Below are 12,832 nucleotides of genomic sequence, written 5' to 3'. Positions count from 1 at the left end.
GACAGACTTTGGTTTTGGCCCAGCAGGTCAAGGTTCTTAAGTCACATCTGAGGATACTCCTGGTGACCAACACTTCCAGAATCAAAGCATATTATCATCATGTGCTTGATTTCTATGAAACCGAGTTTTGTTGACTAATCAGACTGATCTACAAAGCCAGCTGAACCTGAAAGGTCTATGATGGAGGTAGAAGCATGTCCCACGGTTAGAAGAGTGAACTAGATGTGAATGTTCCCAGCCCAGGCAGCTCCATACTAATCAACAGTCCTGCTGCACCAGGAAGGAGCCTTACCGAGAAGGGATGATTCTACTTGTTCATCAATGCCGGGAAAGCCCTCACTAGAGAAGATATCAAGGCCTGTATCCTACATCGAGAGGAAATGAAGCTTTCAGAAAAGAAACTACAAAAATGATCGATAGGATGGTACAGCTTGGAGGCAGTTCAAATCCCAGCCTTCCACTCGAGAACTGTGTGACCTCTGAACAAAACTCATTTCCCCCCGGGTCTGTTTCCCCATCTGTAAATGATACCAGCCTCAGGGGGTTGTCGTCAAGTTTGAAAAACGCTTTGTACAGTACCTCGCACACAGAAAGCACCCGATGGCTATGTCAGGTTCACCCCAGAGCTTAACAGATCGTTTCAACACCTCCTGGAGAGGAAGCAGCACGAGGGAGGGCAGTGGGAGAACCGAAGGGCCCGGTGTGGCCTGGGCCGGGTGGAGCGGGGATCCAGGCGGGCCCTTGGCCGGTACCAAACAGGACTCCAGGCATCTGACTGAAGGGATCGGCCAATGAGCAGCTCCACGTTTTCCCTACATCACACCCACTCGAACCTCAAGTTTTGTTCCTCTCAACTTTTTTTTTTTTTGATATTTTAGTCTGCAAAGAATTTCAGTGGTAATATGGATGTCATCCTTCCCGCCAATCTGGATCTTTTTCTTTCTTTTAATGCTACAGCAGGGTGACTGTAAATGTCGAGGCACTTGAGGCTCAAATGAGAACACTCAAGTACTTCAGCAATTAAGAGCTACACACATTCGTTACGATTTATCCCACATTCAATTCTGAAGTTCTTCAGTGTGCAATGAAATTACCTGGGGTGGGCGTGGGGATACTGTAGGTGTCCAAAAAAATGACAGAAATGGCAAACCGTTTTCCTTAACCATCGGCCTGGTTTTTGGACTACTTTAAACGTGGCCTTTATATCCGAGTTACCCTTTTCCTCACCCACCTGTAAAGGATATAAGCCAAGCGAGGCTCAAAGTGAGGCCTGATATCAAATCAAAATCGACAGAAATAAAATATCGAATGCATTTAGATATAATTTTAGAAGAGTCGCTTTAACGTAAGCATTAAAAGTCAGCAGTTATCTAGATATCTGCCCTCAAATATTAAGGTAGAAGCATCTTCTTGACCACCCGGACTTGGGAGAACCGTGACAAAGTGAGAGAGGTTTTGGATATGAAGTGTTTAAAAAAACAAAAAAGGCACCACGCAAATATAAGCTTCACAAAGCCTGGGATTTTGGTCCACTGAGGTAACCTAATTACCCCAGTAGGTGCTCGATAAATTAATGTGATTTTGTGAAACATTCTGCTAGAAAGTACCTGTAACATCCAAATTAAAATAGCCAGCCTAGAGACACTGACAGATCTTTCAAACTATTAGCTGCAGGGACACAAGGCTTTAGTTATCAGCTTTTTAAATTTTTCAAAATGTTTAACTCCATGAAGAGTAAAGCAACCAAACTGGGGCAGCTCATTCTTGTCGAGAGGGAGCTGACCACCTGCCTGGGGACTCCTCAACTGAGCATGTGGGTGCTGCCACATCCAGGCCCTGCTGTAAGAACGGGTGACACAACAGACCTCACCCTGCTCTTTCAGACCAGAGGAAGTGTCAGCGTCCACAGCCTGGGAAGAAGGCTTCCGGCTAGAAGGAAAACTCGGGACCACCTTGTCCACTCACTCCCCACTTTGGGCAGACCAGGAACTAACAACGTTGAGGCAAAAGACCTGCCCGAGGCTAAGCCACCGAGGCAGGGACGGAGGAGGAGCTTGTTAGAGCCCTGGAGGGACAGGTGTCCCTGTTCCCAGAGCAGCGCCCTTTCCAGCTCACAGCGTCCGGCTCCTCGCCGGGTGCTGTACGTGCTCAGCGCTCAGTTTCTAGGACGTTGACACAGCTAACGCTGAAAGCCGCTCCGTACCTCCGCCTCTTCCTCCCATACACCTGCCCACAACCCTTCTGGGGTTTCCTAAGGTAGGAATCCGTAAGCCACAAGTGCGAACATCTCACAGAGGGAGGCTGACCGCACCTTCAGCTTCACCACCGTTCCCTGAGCAGGAAGGACACAGGCGGAGGAAAAAAATGAGGACAAGTGTTCCCATGTAGGACTTTATGAAACTGCTTGTTTCAGCCATTTTTAATCTTTAAAAACACAAACAAACAAACAGCAATTCCATATCAACCTAATACAAATGTTACAACTTCTTTGTTTCATTCTTCGGGGGAATCCATAAATATAAAAACCTCCAGACTAGAGCGAACTGTTCGCAAGCACAGAGGAAACTGACACCCCATACAGGAAATTATTTCACTCTTACCAAAGAAAGTTCTCCATGCACTTCTTAGCACCACCGTCCAATTGCACGTCTACTCTCTAGGTGGTATGGAAATGATGTGAATTCACAAATATTCAATCAATGCCAAACAGAAACAAGTGGGAAGAGGTCGGCCGTGGGGCTCGACAACTGCACTTTAGAGATGCAGCCTGTGAGCACCCCTCCCACGTGCACCTTCATTTTCCCCCTTAACTGCTCCCAATGATGTACAAAATACAGTCCTTCCACAGCTTTTAGAAAGTTTTTTATTGGTTACAATGATATAAAATGCATCATTTGAATTCCCCCATCAGTAAGTGCTTGCTAGCAACAGCATAAGAAAACTTTCTGTACATCTGACAAGCTCAAATGATTTATGTCATGCTGGAAGGGGAAAAATAGCAAACACCACTCTTAACTTGTCTGTCTATAATTAACCTCTCTCTCTCTCTCTCTCTCTCTCTCTCTCTCTCTCAAGGCTACGTTGGTTAAAATCAACGGACAACCCCTTTTGTATGTCAATTTGTAAATTTTAATGTTTTCATTAGAATAGTCTTTTATATCACTCTCCAACAAGAAACAATAAAATTACTAACAGCAAACTTCAATACAAGAACACTCTCCAGATTAACAACTCAAACAAAATGTAAAATGTAAATCACATATAATACAATTGAAGCGTCCAAAACAATTTAAATAATTTTAAATATTTTATTTTTAAACTGCTACAAATGCTTTATACAATATTTCAACATAAAGTCCCCATAACAGAAATGTAACAAAATGGGAATGATAGTGAAAGGGTTAAAGTGGCACAGATTCACCAAACAAGTATTAACTACAAATTTTAAGAGGTAGATTACTTTTAAAGTTGAGAACAACAACAACAAAAAAAACCAACACGAATAAAACTTAGCCATTTTCCACCAACTCCGTCGTTCATTCGAGGGAAGGCATATAATAATGCATGGAGAAATGATACTTGTATACTCAGAAATAGGCCAATTCGTTGGGTTTTTTAAATCTCTATTAGAGACTGATGCGTAAAACCTGATAAGTGAATTCATTTACACTTAGGTGTAGACATACATCTATACAGGCCTGTGATGTATCCTGGGCACTGACATATTGCTACCGTCTCTGATAATACAACAGTTATAAATTAGTGCCAGATAATAATCTGAGAGGATAATGTCCATTTGGATATATAAACATGACACTGGAAGAGGCATAAAAAAGAGTCCATATCCAATCTGGTTTCCTCTCCATTATGCTGGCAATCGGCTTGTGATAAAAAACAACAAACAAACAAACAACAACAGAAAAACAGGCTGAGAAAGAAGCTAAATGCCTCTGAAAGGCATCAAGAGCTGGTGTGACCAAAACATTATAAAACGAGTGCATCAGAATCCGTCATCCCTGAAATCTACAACAAACTACTGATAAAACAGAGAACTTGCTTTGCAAGATTAGGTTCAACTCATTCCCTTCTCTGCTCTGTGCCAAAAGCCAGGGCCACGCTCAGGTCTGAGTTACCAGTCCCGTGACGAGGAGCCAGGTCAGCTAGCCCGTGCTATAGCGCCCTCCCCTGTGCATCTCAATCACCTGTGAGCCCAGCACGTGTGTTGGGCGCCAGCGAAGAAGCGGATGCCTGACTCTAACCAGGGCAACAAGAAGCCCGCTGGCAAATCAAGCTGTGTGTTAGGGTTTCTGAGTCAGCTTCAACTGGTCTTGCAAGCTTGGTAGATTTCGTATCCTTTGCCGTAGTGCTTATCCTAAGTTGAGCATGCCTTATCTTTACTTAGTCAATTAAGGTTTGTTTTGTTTGGGGGGCTTTTCTACTGCAAGTTCCTAGAAAATAAGAAAACTGAAGATAAATGACAACATAACACAACCTTCTATGAACTGACCACGCTAAAGAAAAGGTGGGAAGACCACGGGACAAATGTTAAGACAGCAACAGGGTGACTCAGAAGGTGTGTGGGAACGTGGGTGTCCCACGCAAAAGAGACACGCTGGGAGGGACACAGACAGTCTCCTTGGAGTGATGTGGCGGAGATGGTATGGGAGAAATCAGCACCATTTTGTTTTTTTCGCCTATTTCACGGTGAATGGAAAAGCTTGGTCTGGAATTTCGTTCTGCTTCTCCATCACTTATTTACGTGTCCTTAACTGGCTGCAATGGGAACACAGTATTCAACAACAACAACGAGGAAAGCTGCTCTAGAAGCAGCACTGAAGAATGTAAAACATGCCTTGGGGTTTACAAAGATCCAAGATGGGTAAGAAGGGAGTAGAAAATGTACCTCTTTCCTTATCTTTCTGTCTTACACTCCGTGGAAATGAGCCCTCAGCGCCAGCTCTAAATGCAGTCCCACCGACAAGCCACAGGTGGGCTCCAACCCGACCCGCGGAGGGTGAGCCCGACAACAGCGTTCGCTGGATTAAGAGCTGTTAACAGGAGAATCTAGTCAGTGGTATGTCTCTGCGGCTTTGTCCTAAGAAAAGGATTTGGAGCACACGCCTTTTTCACACCCGGATTGGCACAATGGCTTGTGCTACAGGAAATGACCAAATGGCAAATTCTGCTGAGCTCTCGGTGTAGAATGGACAACAGGTCGTTCTCTCGGCTGACTGCAAGTGTACACTTGAAAATCTGTGGAATCCTAGACTGGCATTTGAATGTAAAATGTCTGAGTGCTGAGGACTAGCCCTTAATCACAGTTCTGATGAAACTCACAGGAAAAGGGTGTGCTGCCAGGTCCGGGGTAAGTCCTCGAACATGCAATGGGGCAAGGACAGCGAAATCACTGAAAACCAGAGTGAGAGTGGGAATTTCCAAACCTGTGCTACGAAATCACCCCTGAATAAAATTTACAAATAGAAATAGACTGAAAAGGGAAGAAGACTAGTTAAAACAACTCCTTGCCAGTGTAGTACAACAAACGTGGAAAAGGACGAAGCCTCCACTAAGAGCCCTGGGCTGACACCGATGGACCATCACATCCCCAGGCCTGCGCCCAGGATCCCGGCTTTATACCAAATTCACTACAAGGTACTAAGACGACCACAGCTCTCTGAAGAATCGCCCACTCTTCTGCCCGGATGATCAAAATATGATGCCCCCTGAACGCTCATTCTGTAATTCCCAAAAATACTTCCCAAGTTTATGGTCATGGAAGCTGCTGCTACCATCTACAGTCAGAATGATACCCGTGTCTTCTTAACTGATTGTTCCTTGTTTCCTTTGAGGCCAAATTTCATTCCAGCAATGTTAACTTTTAAACAAAGCAAAACAATTAAAACTAACTGGAGCAAAGAATAGAGACACAATTTTATTAGGCACTTCAGTCCTTTGCAGTCTTAAGGGTTCTTCAAAAGCCCCGGGTGAACTTTACTCAGAGAGTTTTCCTTTATAGTACGTTAATTTTTTCTTATCAACTTTACCCTTGAACTGTATAAATGAGATCCAGTACAAAATAAGTGATTCTTGCAGATACTATCGGAAACAAAGGAGAGTACACATATACATTCTAAAGCATCAACCACCTGGGAAACGTTTCTTAGTACAGTCCATGAAAATGACGGCACGTTCTGGGTTCTTGAACCTTGAAAAGGACAGTCCAAGAACGTCCTGTTGTTGTGGAACTTCCTGAACACAGACTGAGTACAAGGAGGTACACAGTGAAGCTGCTACAGGCAGGAACTCTGGACAGCTGATAAACAGGTGTTTACTTTCACCAGGACTAACTAAGCTCCAAGACGCCGTAGACACGTTATGTCAGTAAGGTCTACCGTCACTGGTTATTTAGCATTTTTATGAAGTAGCTTTAAAAAAACCTGATCCTTTATTCCTACAGTCAATCATTCCAATCAACCCTTGGCTAATGATTCTTCTCTCCATCTTCAGCCGTGACTTATGGCGCACCAGCACCAAGAACCCTGCCTCATCGAACGTGCGGTGATAACAGCATCTCTGAGCCCTTGTGACCTTTCCAAACGGCAGTCATCTCCCAGTTAACTGTGATTCTGTTTGCTTAAAACACCAAAGAATTTTGAGACACTGGAAGTTATAGCCATGAGCCTAGAGTCCTGCAGCTCACTCTGAAAGGACAGGATTTTAAAATACTGTGCAGAAATCCTAGCTGATGATGAAGAATTTCACCTGAGATGAACCTGTAGGCATTATTCAGGAAACCACAGGAATACCAAGAGTGCGCTCCACTCGCGTTTGAACTAACTCAGCAAGTCTGGGAAGTCGATGGAACAAACGTAACTCCTGCCCTATGTTTTCACCGGTCGCTAAGAACCGTTCTCAATATAGGAAGAACACAGGATAAACAGTGGGACCACCTCAGAGCTGAGCTAAGATGGGCTCTGGCATCACGCCGGGGAAACAAAGGCACTGCCGCACCTGAAAGAACCACGCTCTGGCCCCTCGGCAGGCACTCTCTCCTCCTCCCGCCCGTGGGAATCTGGCTGTTGACCACCCTATGCCTGAGAACAGGAGCGAGTGGCAGGGCACGTGGCATTTTAAAAGGAACAGGGTGCTGTGTTTTGATTTATTTTAACCAAGAGGCAAGTTTTCAAAATTAAAACACAATAAAAGCAAAAGCATGATTAGTAAAAAGCAGTCTCAGCTGCTAGAACTGCACTGAAGTCACAGAAATATTAAACCAGATTGTAATGTGGTTTTAATGAACTCCGTGATCCATCTTAACGTAAGAAGTAAGCTATGATCAGGAAATAATACCAGTGACACTGGAACACCACCCAAGATATAAAGGAAGTTGGAGAGAATTTCACCTTTTCATAGTAGGGTGCTTTGGGGAGCTTTTCATGGCTTCAAATCCAATTCATAACTGGCCCTATTAACGAAACTGTACCACTTTGTGAGTCCTACGCCTGAAGTAAAAGCTGTTATGTATCCGTCTCTACAAGAGCCAAAGCACTGACCCTCCTGCACACCGGCCTACATCTTAAGCAACAGCTATTTCCTTTAAATGCTTATGTCAAAATCGTGCAGGAAAAAGGAAGAGAAGCCATTGGGCAAGGACAGTGTTTTCTTCCAACTGTCCTCCCCCCTCGCTCTGGAGCTCTGAATTCCTCCGGCCCTGGAGCCTCGCTTACCTGAAGTCCTTCAGCTCCTGCTTGCCGCTGCTGTCCTCCCTCCTGTTCTCACTCGGGTCGGCAGCAGCTGCCAGCTGCAGGCTTCGGGTGATTGGCCCCCCACTTCGTTCTCTAGATTTTACACTGAACCTGTCTGTCCGCTTCTTACTGGCCAAGGCCGATTTGCTCTGTAAGACAGCTCTGCTTTTCTGTGCCCTCACGTGCAGGCTCCGAGACGTCTTGCCCGAGAGCTGAGCTGCAGGATTCTTGGCCGCAGCTCTGGGCTTCTTGCTCTCGTTGTGAGTCATTTTGGCCATTCGGATCGGGCTTAAGTTCCTTAAGGAGGAGCTCGGTTTTTTGGACTTAACCGAAGCCGCAAATTTAACATTCTGCTTGGACCTGAAGGACGAGGAGGGCGGTGGGACCTGTGCAGGGCCCGAGCTGCGAGCTCTGGTCTTGCCCAGAGGCGCCTGCATGCTCTGCATTTTGATCTCTGCATCCGCTGTCCGTCTGCGGTGGCTGCTGCTGTTGTTTCTGTCACTACTTGCAGGTGATGGGTGTCCTCCTTTCTTGGATGAATGGGAGGCTTTTCTTTTGGAAGGAGAAAGAGGTTTCTTGGGACAGCTGAAGGCGGCGTGCTTGTTCAGGCTCCCGATGTACGTGAACTCTCTGTTGCAGTACGGGCAGATGTGCGCGGACGGCTCAGGCGCGTTTTTTAGGTCGGCTTTCTGCTTTGCAGATTTGTTTTTTTGAAGGATGGCTTTCTGGACAAGCTGGTTCTTTTTCTTCAACGCATTTAACTTGAGCTTATTCGAGGACATTTTGCTGAGCTCAACACTAAAGTTCAGTCTTTTGGGCTGTCCCATTCGTCGGAAGGCGTTCTTCCCAGAGTTGTCCAAAACCACCACACCGTTTTTGGGCTGCACAGTCTGCTTCAGCGGGACTGGATTTTTCTTCGGGGTATACCTCTTCTTGTCGCTGGCGGAGGCACATGCCAGGATGTGTTTGTGCAGCTCAGGCATGTTGTCCACACCTTTCCCACACTTGGTGCAGCGAATGGCGGTGGTAAACGTCTGTGGGATGTTGTGTGTAGTGAAATTTGTGGCCGTCACACCAATGCCCAGGGGGTTGCGGTGATGGTACTGAAACGGAGGTGGTTTAAAGCTTGGGTAATGTTGATTGAGACCCAACCGAACGTCTGGGTCTTTCGTCTTTATTCCAGAAGCCATTATTTTTATGGTCGTGTAAAGCTCTTCTGAGGAATCGTTCAGCTCTTCTTCTTCTTTAGACGTTTCTAAAGGATCTTCTGGCAAACTCTGCCTATGCTCTACGTGGGCCTTGCTGGGATCCGTGAAGTTCTGGGGCCTCAGGGTGCCGCTTTCAAACTCATGGTGTGTGCACACCTTATCGGGGTGGAGATCTCGCTGGTGCTGCTGCAGATTGCACAAAAACGCAAATTCTTTTTTACAAACCGAACACACAAAGATATTCCCCACTCCATGAAGCAAAAAGCGATGTTCTGACAAATCAGTTTTAGCCTTAAAGAGCTGCACACAAAATTCACATTTGAAGGGCCATTCCTCAGCATGAATGGATAAATGTTTGGTTAGATCTTTAATGGAAAGGAAAGGTGATTCACAGACGTTGCAGACAAAATTTTTGTTGAATGTCTCCTGAACGATATCCCGCGCAGTGGCCGACTGGGATTCTTCCCTCGCTCTCAGACCTTCGTTCTCTAATTCCTCCTGTTTAAAAGATATCATGGGGAGAGAGGCTTCCAGATTATCCCCCGAGGAAACCACAGACGATACCGCCGAGAGAGGCGGCGGCGAAGGAGAAGACGAGGAGGATGAAGAAGAGAATGAAGGCGAAGAAGAGGAGGAGGAAGATGAAGAGAGCGTCGGAGGCCCCGGTGAAGCAGCAGACGTGAGGGGCTCCACGGAAGGAATGGGAGATGGCGAGGGAGACACCGTCGGGGAAAGAATTGGAAGTGGGGACTGTGCGGTGGCATTCGAGAGTGGGGAGGGACACGGATGAGGGGATGCCCCGGAAGAGGGGGCCGGAAGAGGTACAGTAGGAAGCAGCGGAGGGGGTGGGGTGGCAACGGTTAACACAGGAGGACAGGGCTGGGGGGAAGAGGGATTGGTTGGGGTCAAGAGGGGAGGCAGCTGCCCGGAAGAAAGGGAAGATGTCTGCAGGGCAGGTGACGAAGGAGGAGACTCGCCAGGAGGAGCCGGTAAGCTAGAGTCGGGACCAAGGTCAGGGTCCGGCTGAGCATCTAGGGGTTTACAAGGACTGGGGCTCCTGGTCACATCTGGAGCATTTTCTACAGGTAAGTCGACGCCATTGTATTCATTGAGAAGGACCTTCTGTAGCATGCAGGTGGTTGGCTTCTTTTTCTTTACAGCACTGCAGGCTGGCTGCACCAAATGATTTTCTTTGAATTCCTTGCCTTCACAGTCACTACTAGGCTTTTTATGCACACTGAGATCTAACACAGATTCCCACTGGACCGGAGCCTTGCCTGTACCCTCGGCCTTCTGTTTTACACCACTGGACAAATCCAGTGGCTGTTGGTTGCATACGTTGCTAAAAGTAGAACTAGCTGCCCACTCTTTAGATACTTTATATTCATCAAAGCCTGGAGGGCTCCCAGTTTCTCTCTCATCTCTCCCAGACAAACTCCATGCTGGTGAGTTGCTATGACTTTCTAATTTGGGCTTTTTGGAACTCAGAACTGCCTCAGTCCACATGGCTTTCCCATCGCCCGGCTTCCCAAAGTCTCGAAGGGCAGGACTGTGCTGTGGGGAGCTGGGGGGAGAGCTGGTCCGCCTCTTAAACCTGCTCGAGGTCACAGGGAGCATCGACGCAGGCGTGGACACACAGACAGGACCTAATTTAGGTATTTCAGTGGCTGAAATCCCTGCGGGAGGAGTTAGTTTATCCTGGGTCTGAAGAAGTTGTTTGAGCTTTGATGACAAATACACATTTTTCTCTTTGTGGAACGAAACGGCCTCTGTGGTTGATATGCTGAGAGGCAGGCTCAGGGAACACGAAGGTGCTACGGGATCAGACTCGGCCTCGGCTTTAATTCTGGGCAACACAGGGGGACTGGCAGTCCTCCGTCTCTTGGACTCACTGTTTGTGCTGCTGGAAGGCTCTTTAGGAAGATCATCCGTTACAGGGACCTGTGTGGTCTTTATATTTTGAGTTATTTCCACTGTAACTGGGGTGAGCAGACAGTTGATGCCGTACACGTCTGCCGAACCGGATTCCATCTCAATGACATCACAGTTACTGGTGCTGCAGCTGGTCTGAATTTTACCATCAATATAGTAATTCAAATTTTCAGAGATATTGCTAGAAATATCCATGATGTACACGTCGTCTGCCTCCCCTTCCTCCTCTGGCTCGGTGCTGGGTACGTAGACGCTCTGGGCAGGCGGGGCCTGCTCTGCCGGGGGCCGCTGCTCTTCGAGGAGACCCCCTTTCCGCCGCACCCCCTTAGGGATCAGGTGCCGCTCGTGGACCCTGCGCTGATGCCGCCTCATGTTAGTGTGGGTTCCGAAAACCTTTTTACAGTATTGGCACGGATGAAGCTCTTTAACTTCTCCGTTCTCTTCTACAACAGAAGAATTGACTGTGTCTGGGGAAGCCTTCTCTGAATTCAAGGCCAGAGAGTCTTGCCCGAGACTGGGAGGCTGCGCGTCATCCTTCGCAGGGGCGCCGTCCCCGGGCGCCTTGCCATCGGCTGGGGCCTCCGGCGGCCGGAGCGTCAGGCTGGGCTTGCGCTTCAGCCCCGCCTCGTGGCGCCGCTCGTGCCGCCGCCGGTTGATCTGCGTGCCGAACGCCTTCCCGCAGTACTTGCACTTGAAGGCGTGGTTTACCGTGGATATGTGGATGTGCATGTGCCGCTCCAGCCCTTGTTTGGTCGTGAACTTCCTCTCGCAATGCTGACACGGAAACAGAAACGTCTCAAACACGTCACCGTTGGCCTCTTCTTTAGCTTTGGGAATTCTGAGAGCAGGTGCTACGTCCGGAGAGTCTTCAAGAGCGCCCGTCGGAACAGTCTGTGGCTCTTCTAATAAATCCTCCGGCCTCTCGTCACACCGCATCTCCGGCTCTCCCACGGCGCTCTCGCCTGGCACGCCAGCCGCCTCCTCCTCCTCCTCCTCCTCGTCCAGCTCCCCCTCCTCCCCCTCCTCCTCCTCTTCCTCCTCCGCGTCGTTCGCCTCGCTACGCGCCGCGTCCAGCTCTGCGGCCGGTCCCGCCTGGGGGTCCTGGGCAGGGGGCGGGAGGGCGGGCTCCGGAGGCACATCCTGACTAACCGCCTCCTGAAGGACGGCCGTCTGCTCGGGGGCGGAAGCGGAAGGCTTCTCGTCTTCGTCTCTGGGGCCTGGAAAGCACAGGGAGGCAGAAGCACGGAAGTCAGGGCACACACCAGCCACTTGTGATCAGTTTCCATTATTCACGTTATTTCCCTTATCCCCTAAATGTGTAAGGGAGGTCGTAACAACACACAGCTCTACTTTCTCGGTTATAAAGCTCTACTGCGTAAAATTCCATTTCATTCATTCAGCAAATGTTTAGAGAGCACCTACTCTGTACCAGGCAGCTCCGTGGGCAGTGAGGATACAACGTGAACAACAAACGCCTGAAGGAGCTTAGGTCCTTCTGTGCTTTGTCGTCGCATATACATAGAAACACATTTTTGTTTACAGAAACTGTAGTGCTTAAAACCGCGTTGGAGTAGTTGATACTGAAATTCAAGACACTGTGGTCATGAATTCCAATTTTTCATGATTCCAATCGGAAACCAGAAAATTGCTAAACATATTACCAGGTTAGATTCTTAGTGGTCTGTCTTGAGAGCAATGATCCTCTCCCTCCTTCCTGACTAAACTATATATTGAGAGCTAGAACATTTTCCAAGATCATGCGATCATAATTTTTCATGTAAAAGGAACTTCGGAGCTCACTTCCTCCAAGGCTGATTAAATTATGGAGGACTCAAGAGTACCTCAGAGAAAGAAAAGAGAAACCTGAAGTCACTTCTGAGTCTCTATGCCCAGGAGGAATCCAGCCCAGCCCAACCTGAGGTTAATGGTGCACAGGTGGACTCGCTA

General features: G+C 47.8%; 1 protein-coding gene across 4 annotated transcripts in view; it reads right to left on the bottom strand.

Moving 5' to 3' along the window:
- Positions 1–12,832, bottom strand: part of PRDM2 (PR/SET domain 2) — a 120,644-nt gene that overhangs the window by 28,646 nt on the left and 79,166 nt on the right. For 3 of the 4 annotated variants that reach the window (XM_082616355.1, XM_082616354.1, XM_082616357.1), the window contains one exon: positions 7,728–12,102. In XM_082616355.1, coding sequence (XP_082472481.1) covers positions 7,728–12,102 — 4,375 coding nt within the window. Of the gene's footprint in view, positions 1–2,849; positions 4,449–7,727; positions 12,103–12,832 lie in introns of those variants that run through there. The other variant, XM_082616356.1, reaches the window with a different exon arrangement.

The sequence above is a fragment of the Mesoplodon mirus genome (genome assembly GCF_964341445.2).
Source record: "Mesoplodon mirus genome assembly, chromosome: 3".
Classification (NCBI taxonomy): domain Eukaryota; kingdom Metazoa; phylum Chordata; class Mammalia; order Artiodactyla; family Ziphiidae; genus Mesoplodon; species Mesoplodon mirus.
The sequence above is the reverse complement of the archived record's forward strand: the minus strand, read 5'-3'. Positions and strand labels throughout refer to the sequence as shown.